Source organism: Carlito syrichta, unplaced genomic scaffold (assembly GCF_000164805.1).
Source record: "Carlito syrichta isolate Samal-C Ts95f unplaced genomic scaffold, Tarsius_syrichta-2.0.1 Scaffold316252, whole genome shotgun sequence".
Taxonomy (NCBI): domain Eukaryota; kingdom Metazoa; phylum Chordata; class Mammalia; order Primates; family Tarsiidae; genus Carlito; species Carlito syrichta.
In genome coordinates this window covers 954,221-975,750 of record NW_007260348.1, presented here as the reverse complement: position 1 = coordinate 975,750, position 21,530 = coordinate 954,221, and the positions used below count along the sequence as shown (strand labels likewise).

The window sequence follows — 21,530 nt, the reverse complement described above, 5'->3', positions numbered from 1 at the left end:
TCCTCTACCTTTTTCATTTATTTATTGTCAGTTGGGACTCTCTTCTCCTTCCCCTTTCTTCTGCCTCCCAAATGAAGCATGTGCCTTTCCAGGTGTCTCTTCTTGGTTTCATTCTTTCTGCAAACTCCTCTGTGCCAGTGGCTTCAGTGACAACAGCTCTAGAGTAAGTCTCAAATTCATGCTGCCTACCTCAACCTCATTTCTGAGCCCTGATTCTGCATGCCAGATATCTACAGAATATATTCTTGGGGAGTTTCTAGTATAATTAAAAATAATCTTTCTAGCCGGGGTCAGAGGTTCAGCCTATAATCCCGTGCCTTTGGGAGGCTGAGGTGAGTGGATTGCCTGAGCCCGCGGTTTCGAGACCTGCCTGGGCAACTTGGCGAGATCTCATCTCTACAATCAATCAAAATGAGCCGGGCGTGGTAGTGCACGCCTGTAGTTCCAGCTACTCAGAAGGCTGAGGCGGAAGGATCGCCGGAGCCCAGCAGGTCGAGGCTGCAGTGGCCGGGAGCGGCCACTGCACTCCAGGCTGGGTGAGACTCCAACTCAAAAAACATAATAATAATAACCTTTCAACATTTCCAAAACAGCTCATTATCTCTCTCTTCAAGCACATGTATTTTCTTGATGTCACCATGTCTGCCTGTCATCCCTCTGTCCTCTCGCTTAGCAGGTGTCGGAATTTGGCATCATCTTTGGGTCCTTCCTTGAATCCAGCCTCCTGAAACTTGTTATCTTTTTGAAACATTGCCTTTTCTGTCCTGCTGCCTTGTTTGGGACTTGGCTGCCTCCTTCTTGGTCTTTTCACTCTTAGTCTCTCCCCACCGGTCAGTGGCCTCTCAGGAACGGGCCAGCACAGCAGGAGGTAAGTTACAGGAGAGCAGAGCTTGTGCCTCCTGTCATATCAGCAGCGGCATTAGAATTTCACAGCAGCGTGAACTCTATTGTGAACTGCACATGCAAGGGATCTAGGTTTCGCACTCCTTCTGAGAATCTAATACCTGATGACTCCCATCCCCAGTCCATGGAAACATTGTCTCCCACGAAACCAGTCCCTGATGCCAAAAGGTTGGGGACCACTGAAGTAGAACTTTCTAAATCATTTTCTGACCCTAGCACCACCTGCCCATGGATATTCATGGGCTCTTCATTGGCCACTTGGATAAAGGACATGAAGTAAATATGTTCTGAGCATTTGTCCCATAGCAGGCTTGTGGGGCAGGACTGTATCATCTCTTTTGGTTAGAGAGGAGACTCAGGCTCAAAGACAGTGGTATATGCGTCATCTTGTAACTGATCAGAGGTAAAGCTGGGATTTTAATACAGTTTTCTGGCCCAACAGCGTGGGGCCTACATTTTAGTCCTTTAGCTAGGTGTGCGGGACCCTGTGCCTTATGTCCCTCTCCTTCCCTGTGTGACTGGCAGCCTGTGACATACGTGTGACTTCTGGTGCCCCTTTCATCCAAGTGAGACCCTAATTTTGTATTGTCATCTAGTCTGGCCCCTTCACTGATAACCTTCCCTAATTTTTTTTGGTCATGCTATTTTTGTGACCAGCATCAAACTCACCCTTATCCTCTGTCTAAATTCCATATCCATCTTCCCAAACTCAATACAAATAACTTAATCTTGTTACTCTGTCTTTCCAAAGCAATTTCTCCATCCTTTGAATACTTACTGGACTTAATAGAAAATATATTGTGGCTTTATTATATTTTCCTCTGACTCTCCAGAGGCCAGACTAGATGAGTTTCTCTTAAGCATTCCCAAAGCATTCTTTAACATCCCCCTTCCAAGTCATGTTACTTTTATAATGAATTAATTGTCCAATATCTGCCTCCTCCAGCTAGAATGTAAGTTCTCTGAGATCAAGGACTGGGCTGTCTTGTTATAAGTGCTTCCCTGTGTCTGCTTCAGTGCTTGGCATATAGTAGATACGTGGTGAAAGTGCATTCAATAAATAATCTAGGTTGGGTGCGGTGGCTCAGTCTTTAATCCAAGCATTTTGGGAGGCCGAGGCAAGAAGATTGTCTGAGCCCGGAGGTTCGAGACCAGCCTGGGCAACTTGGTGAGACCTCATCTCTACAATAAATCACATACACACACACACCAAAAAAACTAGCCAGGTGTGGTGGCATGCGTCTGTAGTTCCAGCTACTTAGAAGGCTGAGGTAGAAGGATTGCCTAAGCCCAGTAGGTCAAGGCTGCAGTGGCCATGAACATGCCACTGCACTCCAACCTGGGCAACAAAAGTGAGACTGCAACTGAAAAAAAGAAAAGAAAAAATAATCTAATGCCTTTCTTGCATAGACTCTAGATTACTTTTAGATTACTCTCATCCCTGTGTCATCTGCAGCATCTGGCTCTACATCTTGTTCATAGTAAACAAACAAACCACCAACAACAAAAACTCCATTTCTACTGTGTGGAATGAATTAGAAGTTCCTTGGTGACCATTCCCTCATCTGGGTGTGAAGCTGAGGGTATTATTGCAAATTCTCTTTATACTAGAATGACTTCTCCATGCTCCCGCAATTCAGGGAGTTGTGTGGAACCACATGAAGCTCCTCCAATATCCTTGGTTTCTGACCACCTTGAAGAGCTCTTGAAGTGAGGAGTAGTCAGAACAGAGGTCATTGTCAATGCCATTCTGCAAGGAGCCCCTTCTTGTGCATTTGCCAAATCTGACATTTTGCATCTCGTTTTCTTTCTTCTTGACCGAGAGCCACTTTTTCTTTATCTTCATTATACTCTCACTATGCCCTTCCTTTTGAAATTTCTGGACTCTGGTCCTCTCCTTTGTCTTTCTTCTCTACAGTTGGTTTCTAAGCCCCCTTCTCTGTTCAGCTAGAGTTCTAGGATTTCTCTCCCTGATCCAGGCAGTGCCTCCCTCCCCTGAGAGTTACTGCTACCCACCTGCAGCCCACGTGCTCTCTGGAGGCTGTTTTGGCCTGCCCTAGGTGAGCTGCCGGAATCTCTGGGCTCTTCCTCTTTGCTTTCTCTGGCACTCTGCCACCATCCTCTTTGGGCATCTTCCTCTTGCTGTCAAAAAATTATCGGTGGAGAGCTACTTAGGTGAAGGCTGAGAGAGGGATATCATAAAAATATTATTAGTTGCCCTGAGAGAGTATCATAAAGGGAGTTTTATGAGGTATGACAGCTTTCTAGAGTTAATGAACCATCTGGCATTGCCTCAAACAGCAGGAGCTTGCCAGGGCTGGCACTGGTGCCCAGCCCCATGCGGGCATGCTGGGATCCATCTTCTCCTCTCTACCTGGGACCCACTCTTGCTATTTCTCTGCTTGTGAAAACAGTAAGTGTGAATCCTTTTGTAGTGCAGGCCAAGAGTCTGTCTCCCCTCACCCAATGTCTCTCTGTTTAGAACTTTACCATACTACAGAAGTGTCCATGGCACTGAGAAAAGTAGAAAAGTCCAATCCGAAAGGGAGAAGGGGAGAGGGGGTGAAAAGTACCCACTGGGTACCATGTCCCCCACCTGGGTGATGGGCTCAATCGAAGCCCAGACCTCATCATCACACAATATTTCTGGGTAATAAGCCACATGTACCTTCCTGAGTCAAAATAAGGGGAAAAAAAAGAAAGAAAGAAACAAAACAAAACAAGCTCAAGCCTGGCTTTGAGCAGCCTGCTTTTATAGTGTATGCTGAGACCACAGTATGAGGGAGATCAACAATGCATTGGGCAGAAGACACTTTCGTTGGAAACCTTCTTCTACATAGTGTAGGAAGGAAGACAAGTCCCAGTGTGGCTGTCTTACCCATCAAACAGGGCACCAAAGCGGGTGCCCTGCTGCATATACTCAGCACCACGGCTGGTTTGGGGTCTTTGCTAAATCCAGTCTTGGACCACAGTGACCCTGATAGGTCTGACAGATTTAGGGACTGTCCTTCTTGACCTCTCCTCGCTACACTTCACCTGCCCCTGGTTTCAGAGATCATGACCCCAGTGGCCGCATTTCAGGAGCACTAGAATGTAATCCAATCCTCAAGGCTAATTGTAAACAAGGGTTATTTAAGTAGCTTCTGGGAGTATCACACTACCTGGTAGTATTATCTTCTCACAAGCTGGTGTGAATCTCTGAGGCTGCCATATAAGTAAATAATAGGCTAGGGATGATAGCAGTTAACCTCTATTGAACTCCTATTATGTGGCAGACTCTAGGGGAAGAACTTGGCATAGGTAGCCTGCCTACTCCTCACAGCAACCCTATGTAGTAGATATTAGTATTCCCATTTTGCTGATGAGGAAATTGAATCTTAAAAAACATCAAGTAATTTGTCCAAGTCACATAGCTCGTAAGTGGCAGGGCTAGGATTTGAACTCAGGCTGGTCTGCCTCTAAAATGTCTCCCTGGGAACACAATGGAGACACCAAACCCCTGAGCAGCTGTGGAATTCTGGGTTACAGGGAGACTGTCAGGCTTAAGAGGTATCTGATGCAAGTCCTGTTATCCTAAAGGATAATGCAAACAGTGACCGCTTTCTTCCCATTGGTTTGTTCATTTGCAAAACAGGCACATGCAAAAACCATACCTGTAGTATTTTAAAAACAAATACAAATACTTCTATTGCAGCTGCTACCCTCTGCCACCACGACCATTGCTACCTATGGATGCTTCTTGTTCCTGAGCAGTTGGAAGTGATTTGCCTCATCTGATGTTTTTTTCCCCAGAGAAAAGTTTTTGCCTATTTTCTTTCGCGATGGGAAACAGAGTAATCTGTGACTAAAGAGATTTTGTTCAGTCTGACTTTTTGTGTGTTTGTTTGCAGACAATGGCAAATCTGTCCATTGGAAACTGGGAGCTGATAAGGAAGTCTGGGTATGGGTGATGGGTGAACACCCTCTAGACAAACCCTACGATGCGCTCTGTAATGAAATCATTGCCGAGAGGGCCCGGCTGAAGGCAGAGCAGGAGGAGAAAGAGCTCAGGTATGAGATCTGCAAACCTACGAGACTTTACACATCTCCAGACTTTATTATTGTTGCTACTATTTATTTTATTTTAAAGTTATGGGGTCCATGTGAGGATTTACTACATAAGTAAGTTGCATGCAGGTGAAGTTTGGACTTCAAATGGGCCTCATCTCCTTGATAGTGGACCTGGCACCCAGTGTGTTGCTGTGTGCTCCCCATTCTTCCTCCTTCCCTCTCTCTCCTAGCGGTGACCAGCATCCATCTCCAGACTTTACAAACCACTGCAGTTATGCCTCTTGTCCCCAGTATCTGGCAGGAGAGTGGGGTAGGATTCGACGGTCACAAAAATCATTGTGGATCTCTCTGGAAGGATTTTGTTTTTTGTCTTTTTTTTAGATTTTTGGCCAAGACCTTCATTCTTACAGTACTGGCAACTCTTCTGCTTCTTTCCTCGCTGTCATTTCATTTTGATCTGTGTGAATGTACAAGTTCCCCACTTGATCAATCACCGTTGGTTGTGCTAGAATTGTGTTAGAGCAGTGCAGACCAACACAGCTGAGCATCAGAAATGGATGTGAGAGATGCAGTGGCTCTTAAGGCCTTCGAAGAAGATGGCTTAGATATGGGCAGCTGAGTAAGCAGGCCCTTTAGGAGTTCCCACGGCACGAGGCACTGGAAATTCAGAGATGAACAGGAAACAGTTTCCAGTCTAGAAGAGCAACAGGCAGATATACAACTAGCTGCAGTGCATGCAGGCTGTGATTTGTGCTATAATTAAGGTATAAACAGAGAATTAAGCAAGTACAGGGAGGAGCCTATCATTCTGACCACGGAAGAATTCTAACACACAGAACCTGTGTTTTCACCACGGAAGAGGTGAAATCTAAACTGAACCTTGGAAGAGGAGTTGTTTACAGAAGGTCAGGAAAGAAAGTTCAGGCCAAGGACATAATCAAGGCCCCTAGCCTGACTATGGATAGTTATTTGGGGAATTATGAGTTCTGAGCATTTGGGGTATACTTGGGTGAGTGGTAGGAGACAGGAGCCATGCTCTAATTTGCCTCAAAGACCAGATTTTAGAGTTTGGACCTTATTCTGTGTGCAGTGAGAAGGTTTTTGAATAAAGAAGTGACATAATCAATATGGAGAGGTAGGAAGGTAATGTGGAGGGAAACTGAGGCAGGTGATGGAGCTCCTTTGCTGGATGCCCACGAGAGCCTTTGCTAAGCCTGCTTTCTCTTGGGGTCCTTTTCTTGACTCTGGGCAGTAGTGTTGACAGCCCTACTCTGAACTGGTGAAGTGGAAATTGCAATGACATGAGGACCTCAGTTCAGTTCCAGGGCTGGGGATGTTACTCACCAACACCTGTAACTTTAAAACTATCAATGGACATTGAAGACAAAGGAATTTGTTGCTATCTGATCATAAGGAGGCAACATGTTCTAACGTTCAGCTTCTAAACCAGAGTTAGGTAGACCAGGGTTCCAATCTTGACTGTGCCTCTGTGGTCTTAGATACATTATACAATGTCTTTGAGTCTTATAACAAAGTCAGGATATCAATACCTTTCTCATAGGGTTGCTGTGAGGATTAAGTTAATGTCTTTCAAGTACCTAGCACAGGGCCTGATATAAGCACTCAGCGAATGGCATCTATTCCTGTTTTTCACGTAATTCAAATGTAGACATCAGCTTTGGAAAAAGCCATCCCAGTTGAAGAATGTTTCTGAGAGTTTCACTTTTGTTTTTCTTCAGAAAAATGCAATCTAAAGAATTCACCAATAGCCCGAAGACAAAACCACAGTACTATGATCTACAAACATCAAATAACAGGGTGACTCAGAACCTCTGCAAGAAAGCGGCCAAAGAGGAGGAACTAGGGAAAGGATCGATCCCAGCACCAACCCTGGAGGAAGAGAAAGTTCAAGTGAGTCCTTCATATCTGTAAATGGTGCAGAATTTCATCACTGGGGGACAAAAAGATATGGGGGCCATTGAGACAAATGTGACTGAGCATTGGGGTCTCACACTGGCTTTTCTGGGAAAAATACCTCCCAGTGTTAAGGTCCTGCTGCTCATTTCATTTTGGGGGATTTGTTACTACCTGCCACTTTTTGAAAAAGACGAAGCACCTCTTTTTGTGGGACTGACGGTACTAAGAGAGAACTCTAGGAATTTGGCATGGTAAGATATTTTCAGGTCCATCCCCCACCCCCTTTGTATGTCTTCTGTTATAAGAGAGGTTAGCAGACTTTTTCCGTGAAATTTTCCGGAAAAACTGATATTAAAAGAGAAGGTAAATCTAGCTGAAAGGCATCAGGATTTCCCAGACTACTCGTAGTGGTAGTGGTAGATACAAGCTGATCTCATACATAAGAATAAAGCACATACAGGGCCAGTGGCTCATGCTTGTAATGTCAGAGCTTTGGGAGGCTAAGGCAGGAGGATCACTTGAGGCCAGGAGTTCAAGACCAGCCTGAGCAATTCCATCTTTTAAAAAAAAGAAAAAAAAGAAAAAGAAAAAAAATGAGCCAGGTGTGGTGGCAAGTGTCTATGGTTCCAACTATTCAGGAGCCTGAGGTGGGAGGATTATTTGAGCCCAGGAGGTCGAGGCTGCAGTGCGCTCTGATCACACCGTTGCACTCCAGCCTGGGTAACAGAGAGAGACCCCTTCTCTAAAACGATATTTTAAAGGAAGGAATAAAGTACATACAATTTGACTTAGAATTGGCAAAGCTTTTTCTCAGTGTCATTTCATTTCACAACATTCCTGTGAAGTAGGCAATGCAAGTATTATCATTTCATTTGTACAGGTGAATAAACTAATATTCGAAGAGATTAAGTGATTCACTCCCAAATCACAGAGTTAGAATGTCCTCACTTGTGCACATCTGCTTTTAATCCCCACTCTCATCATAACTTTGACACCCTTAAAGCAGAATTCATCACCATGTCCCAGACCTTCTCCTTTAGAGGAGAACTTTGGCACGAAACCGAGGCTGGACCATGTGTTTCCAAAATGCAACTTAGGTTCATGCAGTACAGATTTCCAGGTTTCAGCTATAATTTGTTTCAAATACAATATCTGGAAGGATGTTGACATGTCTTTAAAATTCCATTGCGTATTCAAGGCTTAGATCTATTATAAAAATAAAAATCATCAGGCAGGTTTTATTGAAGTTAGTGGTCGTAATATTTGTCTGAACAACTAGGAAGGATTTAAAGGAGAATTAGTCTTCCAGGATTATAAACAATATTCAAGGAAAATCAGAAAGAAATTTACTTAAGTAGTCTTAGTAGATTAGTAATAAATTTGCACATGACAGATCATCACTAGAAACTGTGCCTCATATTCTAGTAAAGTACTCCAGACCTGAATTCAAAGGTACTTTTTACCACTGTGATCTAAAATCTCCCAAGGGCTTTGGAGAGCACGTGAAAGTTAAATTCAACCCAAATTTTGATGCACATTCAGCATTGTGGAAGCTCTTGTGGAAGAATCAGTTACTTTCAGGAGGTGGTGCTTTCAGTTAATAGTGGCCCTTATATCTATATTTATTTGCCAGTTGCTGCTGGAAGTCATCCAGTTAATAATGGAAGAATATCAGAGTTGGGGGTTGAACATAAGAGTATGCAGTCTTATGAACATTAGAGTAGAACTTCTGCATTTGTTAACCGGTGTTTTTTCAGCTCTGTTCCGGTTATCTTACTGAAGGATTGAGGCAGACATAGAGGCAGGGCCCCCCTTTGAGCCTGTGTAGAACCAGGGGCAAATCCTGCAGTTACTTCTTCATTATTCTCCCTCTTTACCCACTAGTATTTTGAGTAAGATGAAATCAGATTAATAGAATGCCAAGGTCACGTTGAGGGAAGAAGGCAACACCCTGTAGGAGCATAAGTGGGAGCCTGGGCTGTTATTTGGTGAAACAGGCAGATTTGTCCCGGTGCTGGTCATTGGGGTGATTGTGGTTGGGGTGAGGAATTTGACATTTTAGCTATGTATAGCCCTGTACAGCATTCATATGACTTCCATTCATTATTTCACTCCATCCTCACAACACTGTAGGAGTTGTGGAACAGGTATTTTTATTTCTGTGTTCTGAGTGGGAGAATCAGTTTAATGGTTTGTGCAAAAGCCTGCTTCAGAGATAGAGCTGGGGCTCTGACCCGGGTTCTCTAACTTCAGGTCCACCCCAGGGAGGGTAATCACGTTGGTAGCTTAATGATCACACTGCTGGGATTTGAATTTGGGGGCTCTTTTTTCTTTAGAGAATGCTTTAGGCCCAGACATTCTTAGCTTTACATTAAACGGAAAAGTGTTTTCCATAAGAAAACATGGAGAAGCCGGGCTTGATGGCTCAGCCTGTAATACCGCGCTTTTGGGAGGCTGAGGTGAGTGGATTGCCTGAGCCCGCGGGTTCGAGACCTGCCTGGGCAGCGAGACCTCATCTCTACAATAAATCAAAAAAACAGCTGGGCGTGGTAGCGCATGCCTGTAATTCCGGCTACTTGGAAGGCTGAGGCGGAAGGATCGCCGGAGCCCAGCAGGTCGAGGCTGCGGTGGCCAGGAGCGGCCACTGCACTCCAATCTGGGCAACAGAGTAAGACTCCAACTCAAAAAAAACCCCGAAAAAAACCATGGAGAACAGGAAAGGGGGAGGGAGTGAGGAAGCAGTGGAGAAACAGACAAGATTAAATCTACCTGCCTGCCTACCTTGAACCAGTTACATCTCGGTGGTGTTTTGCCAGAGCTCCCAGCACTAGTGTGCTGCTTCTCTCTCTCAGTATGCCTTAGATTTTTAGAACAGTTTCTGTGCAGCAGGGTTTGTTATCCAGGCTGTCTGGGCAAATCTCATAACATTCTGGAACCTCTGTTTTCTCATCTGCAAAAAACTGAGGATTAAAAATGTCTGCCTTGTTTAGCTCACGAGTCTTTTGGTAAAAATGGTATGAGATTATGTATTTGGAAATGCTTTGAAAACTGCAAATCCCAGTACAGCTCTAATGGGTTGTTTTAACTAGGAACACTAGAAGTCTTCTTCCCTCCTCTGCTTGATGGCCTCCTTCCCAGGGGCTGCACACTTCAGCACCTTGCACTGTTGGGCTGGTGTGGCTGGATCAGTCATTCCCTGAGCAGATATTCATCAAGAGTTTAATCGGTGTGATGATAGGAACTATGGCACTATGAGAGAGGCATAAGACAGGGTCTTCATCTTTCAGGAGTTTTAACCCCACTGGAAAGGAGAGAAGCAGTTAGCAGTGAGTAAGGCAGGATTGCATCAAGTTCCAAGTGAGGAGTGGCCTGCTGGACTGGTTTGTTTTGGAAGGCGGGTGTGGAGGGCGTGGCTTGTTAGACTGGAGGAGAGGCCTAGAGGTAAAGGAATTTGCAGTCCCAGCCAGCAAAATGTCTATGGCAAGAAAGGGCAGAGCCTCCTGTGTGGGGCGATATAGGGTGGAGAATGTTCTGATGGGGATAAAGTACTTTGGCTGGGGCTCAGGTAAAGTAATTTTGAGTAGATATCAAGAGGCCACATTATGGAAAAAGAATCAGGCTTGACTTGTCTCGTGTATTAGTTTCTTTCCGCTGCTGTTACAAATTACCATAAACTTCATGGCTTAACACAGTACCATTCCTCAGGTCAGAAGTGTGGCACAGTGTTGACTGGGTCTTCTGTTTAGGGTCTCACAAGGCTGAAATCAAGGTGTGGGCCATGATGGGCTCTTATCTGGAGGTCCTGGAGAAGAATCTGCTTCCAAGCTTACCTAGCTTGTTAGCCAAATGAAACAGCTGACAGTCCGCTTTCCTGACTGGCTGTCAGCCAGGGGACAGTTTTTGCTCCTAGAGGCTGCCCGCATTCCTTCTCTTGCTTTCCAGGTGGCCCTCTCCTGCAATGGAAGATTGAGTACTTTTCCTGCTTAGACTCTCTCTGGCTTCCTCTTCTGTTGTTATCTCTCTGACTCCAGCTGGAGAAAGTTCTCTGCTTTTAAAGGCTCGTGAGAATAATTGGGCCTACAGGATAATCTCCCTGTTTTAAATAAATTGCTTGTAAATAGCATCTTCAGAGTTCCCTTTGCTGTGAAATGTAGTATATTTACAAATTCTGGGGATTAGGGTGTGGATATTTTTTGGGGCCATTACACCTATCACAACCCTGTAGGTAGTGGGCTCAGTAGTATAGGCCTCCCATCCCTTATCTGAAATATCTGGGCCGGATGTGTTTCAGATTTCAGATTTTTGGAGGTTTTATAAAATAAATGCTGTGCTTGTACTATATAATATATAATGCTACCTGGCACAATTTGGGGTAACACTCTGTAATCAAAAAATTCTATAAATTCTGTAAATAGCCTCATGTTATTTTCAAGTTAGATTTTCCTCTCAGGGTTGCGTATTTTCTGACATTTCAGAATCGTTGATAAGGGATTGTGGGCTTTTAGTCCGTTTTTGAGCTTTGGTAATATAATGACAGCAAGTGTGACCAAACGTAAGTCAGAACTGGATTTTCATTTCGACTCTGGCTCTGCAGGGTTTTCGTTTTTCTTATCTGTAAAATGAGAGCCTGTTCAACTGTTTTGTAACCACAAAGCACAAGTGCAGACATCACTAATCAACGAGCCAGGGCATGACCTCCTATTCTTGTCATCAGAAGGCTCCAGGCAGCTAAATGAAGTCCTGGGAGTTAGTGGTAGAGATGGAGTCTATTTGCTGAGATACTTCCTCAGAAGTTTTATTCTAGCTCTAAACCAACACCCAGGCCTGTGTGACCTGAAGAAGAATATTTTTATACCACTACTAGCTGTTGAGGGTTTCCATGCAGTTTCAATGAATAAGCCACCCCACGAAGTCTAGACAGCCATATTTGGGCAGCAGGTAGACAGGGGTGTGATGGGCAAACCCAAAAATACATGGGTGAGGTCAACTCAATCTCATCTCTAAATAAAGCACAAAAGATGTCTTCTTCCGTCAAGTGGCGATGCTATCCTGAGTTGCTTTTCATAACAGCTCTCCACCCCCAGATTCAAAACTTACCTCTTGCTCTACCTGGGAAGTAGCTAACCTCACACATAAAATATTTAGAGAGTTGTTCCTTCCTTGCATGCAATAGTTTCTGCAGTTTTAACCAGGACACTAGACAGCCCAATCTATAGATGTGCTTTTGGATTATTTTATACCAGTGTAATTTGAGTGACATCTTCATTAGCAAATGTCTTCATCCAAGGCAATCTTTTGCAGAACAATAAAAGATTTGCCCCAATTCTAAGAGTGAAGAATTTCTGCTTCACTCTTAGAGCTGCAAGAAGTAAATCTTGTGATTCTGAGAAGAGTTGTCTGATCCCTGATACAGGGTTTAGAAAACTTGAGGGTCAGTCTCAGAGCATCTTTCTATACACACAAAATAATCTTTATAAATGATTTTTTTAAAAGGATATGTTTATGTTTGTTTAAAATTTTTATTATACCAAATAAATATCTGAAATTAAAACTGCTGAGTAGGTTCTACATACCTAGAAACTGTATTGCTATCACAGTAGAATTCCTCTAATCTGGGGATGGAAGTGTCAGTCCTTACAGGCAACTCTGTGACTTGGGGCAGTATCCCGTAAGGAATCAAGTCCCTTTACACACACCAAGGATTAAGTTTTTTTTTTTAATTTTTAATTTTAAAGATGTGGGGTGCAGTTCATGATTGGGTATACAAATACTCATTATGCAGATACCCTTGTTGATGAGGTGTGTCCCCCACTCCCCTGACAGTTTCCCACTACTGCCAAGCCAGGGATTAAGTTTAGCAACACTGTTCCTTTACAGAGGAAGCTGAGAAAATTTATAAATGGGAGGAAGCTTGGCTATCATCTGATGGTAGCAGCAGTGATTGTCTCCTGAAGTCCTTCAATTATAAGATGCTATTCTCATGCTGAGCCCAGCCTTGGTCCTTCCTATTTTTCGGATGAATAATTGGAGACAAGGAAGGCTGGCTGGTTTGTTCAAGATGAGGAGGAAGCTGGAATGACATTTGGGTTAGAACTGAGTATATGTTTTTTATTCTGCATAGCTGTTGCTTTCTACAAAATATCTACCTTGTCCTTATTATTTATTTTTTTTTTGGCAGTGGTGATGCAGTTGAGGAACTCAGGAATGATATTCTGATTTATAGTTGGTCAGTGCTTTATTCTTGGTGGATCACGTTGACCCACTCAGTGTTACTGGGTACCTACCACTGAACCAGAGGTGCTGGAAAATAGCAGGGTTTAGTTGTCATTCTGCCAGGTTCTGAGACAGGTTGGGAACAGATGCCATTCCCAGGCAGAGACAACGTGATGGGGAGTTAATGGGACTCAGAGAAAATGACAGGTGACACACTGTGTGAACAGACTAACCTCACCTGGGGAGACTGGGTAACTATGAGGAGTTCTCTGAGGCTGAGTAGAGGTCCTTAGGGACCTTCCATATGGACAGCTGTTTGAATGCACAGTGTTTTTCCTCCACTCTCCTGCAAGAGAACTTGGGAGAGAACAGAGCAGTTCTGAGTGTGGTTAGGAGAATGGCAGCATATGCTAACTCAGAGATAAGTCCCTTTGTGTGCTTCTGCTTATATGTAATTGGTAGGCAGGGAACTCACTAATCAGTAGGCTGATTGTCCTTGCCCCTGAAGAGGACCTTGAATAAAACTATATCTGCTCACTTTTAGATTTTTATCTCCAGAGAATTATTCATTATTGTTACAGAAATGTCCTTCAGAGTGGGCCACACTGCAAAACAGGAGATTAAAAAAATTAGAACATAAACATCTGGGATTCAAAACATAACCCCCCTCAAAAAGAAGACCTTGCAGCTGGTAGTTAAGAAGCCTTGAGCAAAAGTCTTGGTTAAAGTCATATATTCTTTAACCAAGTTATAGATGAGATCTCTTACCTCTCCACCTTCATACCACACATACACACTATATTTCTTGCACGCATGCGCATGCGCACATGCGCGCGCGCGCGCACACACACACACACACACACACACACACACACACACACACACACACACACACACACGTGCGCATGCGCACACACACACACAGAGGCTCTGATACCTGTTTTCAAATCTATCATTTTACTGTAACAACTAATGATAACAAAAGCATTCCACTGAATTGTACATTTCAATTGTAAATGACATTGAAACTATGTGGTTTTTGGTTATATTTTTCGTATTCTAACTTACATCATTGTGTTCCCAGTAATAGAGAGCAGCTAAAGAGCAACCTATAAAATGATCTGAAGACATAATATGAAACTTTCACTTAGGGTTTCCTTCTTCCATACCTTTCTTTCTTTCTTTTTTTTGAGTTGCAGTCTCACTCTCTTGCTCAGTCTGGAATACAGTGGCATGCTCACGGCCATCCCAGCGTCTACCTGCTGGGCTCCAGCGATCCTTCCACTTCAGCCTTCCAAGTAACCGGAACTACAGGTGCATGCTACCACGCCCAGCTAATTTTTTAAAAATTTATTGTAGAGATGAGGTCTGGCCGAGTTGCCTGGGCTGGTCTTGAACTTGCGGGCTCAGGCAGTCCCCTCGCCTCGGCCTCCCAATGTGCTGGGATTTCAAACCAAAATAAGATTGCTGTCTACTCTGAAACCAGCGGTTCTCCAAAACCAGATATTGGTGACTTGCCTTTATAAGGGAGAGATTCAGAAGTGAGATCTAAGATCAGACTACATCTTTGAAAGAACGGAAAATAATATGCTAACTTGTTTTTGGATTCTTATTCTTCTCCAAGTGCTACAACATAGCAAACAAAGTTTGGGGTTCTCTGTAGCTTGGTCTTCCCTTAAAGGTGAAAAGCAGTATTAAGAACTTTTTCACGTGGTTTAAGCAGACATGAGTACTGAGCTTGGTGAGTAGGCAGGGTTGAGAAGCCTGCACTCTACCTGGGAGTAGATACCACATGCCTAGGGTTGGTGGAACCAGCCATCTTGTCAATATCTGAGAGGCAAAGGAGATCGGTTCACACTTATAATAAGGAACCTTACTGTAAACAGAGTGTGTGCTTCTGAAATGCAAGATAGAATATTGAGGATTGGGTTGGATGTGGAGAAACAAAGAGGAGTAATCCTATCCCAAACCAGTAAAACGGTTTCCTTTGATATATGTTCTCTTCTAGCATACAAGAAGAAATTAATACTATTTTTGAGAGACAACGTATTGGGCTTACTAGGTGAAAACAGATAAGAGATTGATTATGCTTATCTTTTAAAAAATCTATTTTTTTTTACATTTTATTTTAAAGATGTGGGGTACAGTTCAGGATTAGGAATACAAGTGGACATCGTGCAGGTAAAGTTTGGGCCTCCCTTTGGTCTCCACTTGATGCTATTTCCCTGCCCCCGTTCCTGGCAGTATCCTGCTACTGTCAATCCCTTTCTTGTAGTATTATTGTAAATGGTCAGGGTCCACTTATGAGTGAGAACATGTGGTACTCTTCTTTATTTCTATGATAGATCACTGAGTGTTATAGACTAAATCCATCCAAGTGGCTGTGAAGTCCTTATGTTTGTCCTTCTTTATGGCAGTGTGATATTCCATTGTGTATGTGTACCACATGATTGTGCTTATCTTATTAGGGCAAGAGTGGAGCCATAATCAGAGGACTACACAATTATCCAAGTAGTTTCTATGTAACTGTAATAGACTTTTATGGTAATTTGTGGAATAAAATTGTATATAAGATAGAATCACAAAATGCTAGCACTTCAAAATTCATTTAATCTGTTGTGCTTTTGAAAAATAAACAAACCTATATTTAAATAAAAAGCTTAATATAATGTAAATTAGAAAAGAGAAAAACAGATCTCTAGTCTTGAGAGTTTACTCAACGTTATTTTGTTACCAACTTCTATCATGTGCAGCTACTTTGTAAATGATATCTGTGGTGACTCACTTACCAAACTAATTAAAAGTAGTGTGCTGGAAAGAAAGACATGGAATCTGGAATCAGGAGACATGGGGTCTTATTGACCACTCAGAGGTTAGCCATGCAACTCTCTGGGGCTAAATTCCTGATCTATAAAATGGAAGTTACAATCTACATGTCCTTGGGTTAATATTAGAATCAAATGAAATAATATACACATAAGTGCTTTGTAAAGTGTTGTGTATGATATGAATATTATATTCTATTATTATTTGTAGTTAGGTTCCTATGTTTCATTGTGTCAAGACCAAGTCAATCATGTTTTTAAGACTCTGAATATTCTCTTAGCAATCCTTTATTACTTTATGTTTACACTTTACATTTAACAGTTCCTTTATTTCTCTTGCGTGTCTTTTTATCTTTTATGGAGCCTTTATCAGGCATCTCCCTGGGTGGGAATGTAAGAGTGGCCTTTGAAACTCTTTTTTTTTTTTTTTTTTGAGTTGGAGTCTCACTCTATCACCCAGACTGGAGTGCAGTGGCTGCTCCCGGCCACTGCAGCCTCGACCTGCTGGGCTCCGGTGATCCTTCCGCCTCAGCCTTCCGAGTAGCTGGAATTGCAGGCATGCGCTACCACACCTGACTGATTTTTTGATTTATTGTAGAGATGAGGCCTCGCTGCCCAGGCGGGTCTCGAACCCGCGGGCTCAGGCAATCCACTCACCTCAGCCTCCCAAAGCGCAGGGTTACAGGCTGAGCCACTGAGCCCGGCTGTGAAACTCTTTTACATCGGAAAAGCTTAGTCTCAACAACACACACCAGCTGGACATTATTGTATTTTCTGAGGATGTTTCTTCTCATTTGTGTTGTTTGCACATTGCTTAATGGGGATGCAGGGGAGAGGCCACGACAGAAGGGAACTAATGTTCACCATATATCACAGTTACCGTGCTCTAATATGCTCAAAATAAACTCAGACACTAAAGACAATGTTCATTTAAAAATGTGCCATAAAATCACACATCATATTCGAGTCTTCTTTATTTTTAAGTTAGAGTATCTAGTAGTCTCTGTTCATGGACTTTGCAAAGAATAATATTAGAGAAATGGGGAAAAGACTTCCTAGGGTCTCCATTGTCCTAATTTGTTTCAGTAAAATCACTCTTACAGGGAGTACGTACCATATTTTCAGCAATAAAACTTATTTTCCTGCTTTTCCTCTTGTTAGTCCAGCTGGCCTTAGGAAAATATCTCCATTCTTTTAATATTATTATTCTTTATAATTTTATCAAAACAGAGTTCCTTTATTCTCTCTCTCCCATTATTGTAGAAGCAAAAAGCTAAATCTCAGTGTGCTCAAAAGCTTAATATTATAGTCCTCGTTGAGAAATTCCTTTTTTGTCTAAAATGGCTGGGAAGAGGATTACCTGATTATTTTAGTGACTTGGTTAACAAAATGGGTGAGTTATAGACCATTGACTTTCAGTGTATTGTATTCAGTCTGTCTTGACTAATAATAGAGTGAATATCTTTTTAAGACTTTCTTATTAAGAATATCTCTTAAGGACTTTATTATTAAGACAATCTTTCCTGAATTTATTGTGTGTTCATTAATTCATCATATATTTATGAAACCCACAGATGATGGTGAATTAGCTGGCATGGTCTTTGCCCTCATTGAGTTTATTATTCTGACCATCATTCTATTCAGGAATACTACAGGTTTAAGAGATGTGAAAGAACAGAATGAGTAAATACTTAATTTAGTAGTTTCTTTTCAAAAATAAACTCTTGATTTCATCCTGCTAATTCATTTTCTTCTTTACTATAAAAATGAAGTGCTAAAAATGTTCTGTTTGTTGGAGTTTTCTGGTTTATTTGGAATTAAGTCACTTGGCATTTGTTTGTTTTCATAACCCTACTTTTAAACAAAGTGAATATTAAGTTAGAAGCGAGAATGAACTGTTTTCCAAACCCCCCAGTGCTAAAAGTGAATATAATTAGAATCATTCTTCTCGTGTGACATAGTCTCTGGGGGATGTATAATTTTAAAGCATATAATACTGATGTCATCAACAGCATCTTTTTGTAACCCAGTTGCTCATGTAGATTTGAATTGTCACACTTCTAAGTGTTAAAGTAATTAAAGTTTTATATACTATCCTTTGGCCAATGTGGCTGAGCTGCACTCCCAGATCCAATTGGGATTGTCATTGATTAGAAAGGATCATTCTGACTTAGTTTCTTCAGGAAATCCACTAGCTTCTGATGTTATCTTTCAAATTTTTCTTTATATTTTGGGAGCTTCTGCATAAATATTCATGGCAGTTTTTATGTTTAAACAGAGCAGATATGAAGTAGATAAGATTGCTTTAACTCTGCCTTTCAGCAACTGCAGGAATCTCCGTAATGTAGCAGATGGATGGTGACCACCGTGACTAATGTGCATAAGAGCACACACATGTTCTTTCTGGGATACCCTGAGGAAGGAGCATGCTTTAGACACAGAGATAACATCAGTTTGAATCCTTACTCTCCCATCTATTAGCAGGTCACTTTCCCTCCTTGGTGGAGGAATAATATCTATGCTGGTACCTAACATGAAGGCCAAATGCTGTATTAGACTTTAAAGTGATTTTTTTTAGCATTTCATATTTTATTTTATTTACTTATTTATTTTTATTTATTTATTTTAAAGATGTGGGGTACAATTCAGGGTTTGGTATACAAATGTTCATTATACAGGTACCCTTGTTGATGAGGTGTGCTCCCCACCCTGGCAGTTTCCCTCTACTACCAATCCCACGCCCCCTCCCCTGGAAGTTTCCCACTACTGCCAATCCTTTTCTTCGAGTATTATGATAATTGTTCAAGGTCCCCTAATGAGTGAGAACATGTGGTACTCAGTTCTTTGTTTCTGTGATAGATCACTCAGTATTATAGACTCTAAGTCCATCCAAGTTGCTGTGAAGTTCATAATTTCGTCCTTCGCTATGACTGTGTAATATTCCATCAGGTATATACACCATTTATTTTTTTTTATCCAGTCCTCTTTCTATGGGCAGTACGACTGGTTCCATGGTTTTGCGATTGTGAATAATGCTGCAGTAAACATTCATGTGCAGGTATCTTTTTCATAGAGTGATTTGAGTTCCTCCGGGTATAATCCCAGCAGGGGAATGCGGGGTCGTATGGAAGGTCAATTTTTAGATCTTTTAGGAGTCACCACACTGTTTTCCACAGAGGTTGTACTAGTTTACACTTCCACCAACAGTATAGAAGTGTTCCCTTTTTGCCACATCCTCTCCAGCATCTGTTGTTTTTTGAGTTATTGATGATAGTCATCCTGACTGGAGTTAGGTGGTATCTCAGTGTGGTTTTAATTTGCACTCGTTTGATGATTAGTGAGGCTGAGCATTTTTTCATGTATCTGTTGCCTGTTCGTATGTGTTCTTTTGAGAAGTATCTATCATATCTTTTGCCCACTTTATAATGGGGCTGTTTGTTTTTTTATTTTCAGCACGTTTGAGTTCCTTGTAGATCCTAGATGTTAGACCTTTTGTCACATATACAGGTGGCAAATATTTTTTCCCAGCCTGTGGGCTGTCTCCCTGTATTCGTTTTTTTTTTTTTTTTTTGAGTTGGAATCTCACTCAGTCGCCCAGACTGGAGCGCAGTGGCCGCTCCCGGCCACCGCAGCCTTGACCCGCTGGGCTCCGGCGATCCTTCCGCCTCAGCCTTCCGAGTAGCCGGAATTACAGGCGCACGCTACCACGCCTGGCTGATTTTTAGATTTATTGTAGAGATGAGGTCTCGCTGCCCAGGCGGGTCTCGAACCCGCCGGCTCAGGCAATCCACTCACCTCAGCCTCCCAAAGGCACGGGATTACAGGCTGAGCCACCGAGCCCGGCCTCCCTGTATTCTTGATGGCTTCTTTGGCTTTGCAGAAGCTTGTCAGTTTGATGAGGTCCCACTTGTCTATCTTATCTCTTATGATATGGGCACTTGGGGTTTTGATCAGGAATTGGTTGACAGTTCCAATTTCCATAAGGGTGTCTCCTGCATTTTCTAAGGTTCCTATAGTTTGAGATTTTACATTTAGGTCTTTGATCCATTTTGAGTTGATTTTTGTGTATGGTGATAGGTAGGGGTCTTGTTTTAATATTCTGCATGTGGTCAGTCAGATTTCCCAGCACCATTTACTGAATAGGTTCTCCTCTACCCAGCGGTTGATGGCGGAGGCTTTGTTGAAGATGAGTTGGTTAAGAAACTGAGGTTTTGCTTCTGGAATCTCTATCCTGTTTCATTGGTCTATATGCCTGTTCTTGTGCCAATACCAGGCTGTTTTGATTATTGTAGCTTTATGATAAAGTTTAAAATCTGGGAGTGTGATACCGCCTGCTTTTTTTTTTTGCTGAGGATTGTTTTGGCGATTTGTGTTCATTTATGTTTCCATATGAATTCCTGTATTGTCGTTTCCAGGTCTGAGAAGAATGCTACTGGTAATTTAATGGATATTGCGTTAAACCTGTAGATTGCCTTGGGTAGGATGGACATCTTAGCAATGTTGATTCTTCCAGTCCATGAGCATGGAATATTTTTCCATTTGTTTGTGTCATCTTTGATTTCTTTGAGAAATGTTTTGTAGTTTTTGTTGTAAAGGTCTTTCACTTCTCTGGTTAGGAAGATGCCAAGGTATTTCATTTTTTGTGTGTTGTTATTGTGAATAGGATTGTGCTTTTTATTTGGGTTTCTATTTGTTTACTGTTGGTGTATAGAATGCGATTGTCTTTTGCACATTATTTTATACCCTGAGAATTTGCCAAAGTCTTTTATCAGTGCCAGGAGGTTTTTGACAGATTCTCTTGGGTTTTCAAGGTATAGAATCATGTCATCTGCAAATAGGAATAACTTAACTTCCTCTTTTTCTATTTGGATACCATCATTTCCTTCTCTTGTCTCATTGCTCTGGCTAGGACTTATAATACTATGTTGAACAGAAGGGATGAGAGTGTATATTTCTGTAAAGTGATTTATAAGCAAAAATTATACATAAGAGGGTCATTGCCTCTCTTTTTAAATTATAGGAATAACTAAAGAGTTTATTCTCTGAAATATAGTGTCATGTGGAGGCTTCAGAGAGGGCATGGCATCCTTTAAGAAGCATCTTCATCCTGCCTCTGAGAATGCTCTGAGTATTTTTGAGGTTGTCTCCCTCTGGTATGTATCAGCATCATAAATCATTGCTTTTGAGCCCATGAACCTGGCTGTTTTTTAATAAAGGAAATCTCCTTTGGATCCCAATATTTTTAATCTGTTACATTGTAGTTAGTGTGCATTTCATGAATTTGTAGGAAATGTAAGTCTGTGTGAATGAACCTGCTTTATGCAAGTATTAAGTTCTTCATGCTATTTTAACACTTCGGAGTAATAGAAAATCTTCGTTCACCTCGGGAAGTAGGATTTTTATAAATGTGATTCTTACTATGTGTGAATAGCTCTAGAGTTTACAATATATTCTAGACATGTAGAATAGAGGTTTTTAAATAGGATTTTCATCTCTGGGGTAGTTGTTAAACTAATCAGTTTTATGCTAACACTCTTCTATTTGAGAACAAGCTTGCAGATTCTGGCATACTAAAAGCAAAATCTAAAACTTCAAAGAAAAAGAAAGCATGTCATCTCTGAC

The 21,530-nt window shown here is 41.9% G+C and overlaps 1 protein-coding gene across 1 annotated transcript in view; it reads left to right on the top strand.

Moving 5' to 3' along the window:
- The window catches only part of SH2D4A (SH2 domain containing 4A), a 72,936-nt gene that overhangs the window by 11,899 nt on the left and 39,507 nt on the right, over positions 1-21,530 (top strand). Inside the window, exons 2-3 of the mRNA XM_008073996.1 lie at positions 4,794-4,953; positions 6,693-6,864. Of these exons, the coding sequence (XP_008072187.1) occupies positions 4,794-4,953; positions 6,693-6,864 (332 nt within the window). The remainder of the gene's footprint in view (positions 1-4,793; positions 4,954-6,692; positions 6,865-21,530) is intronic.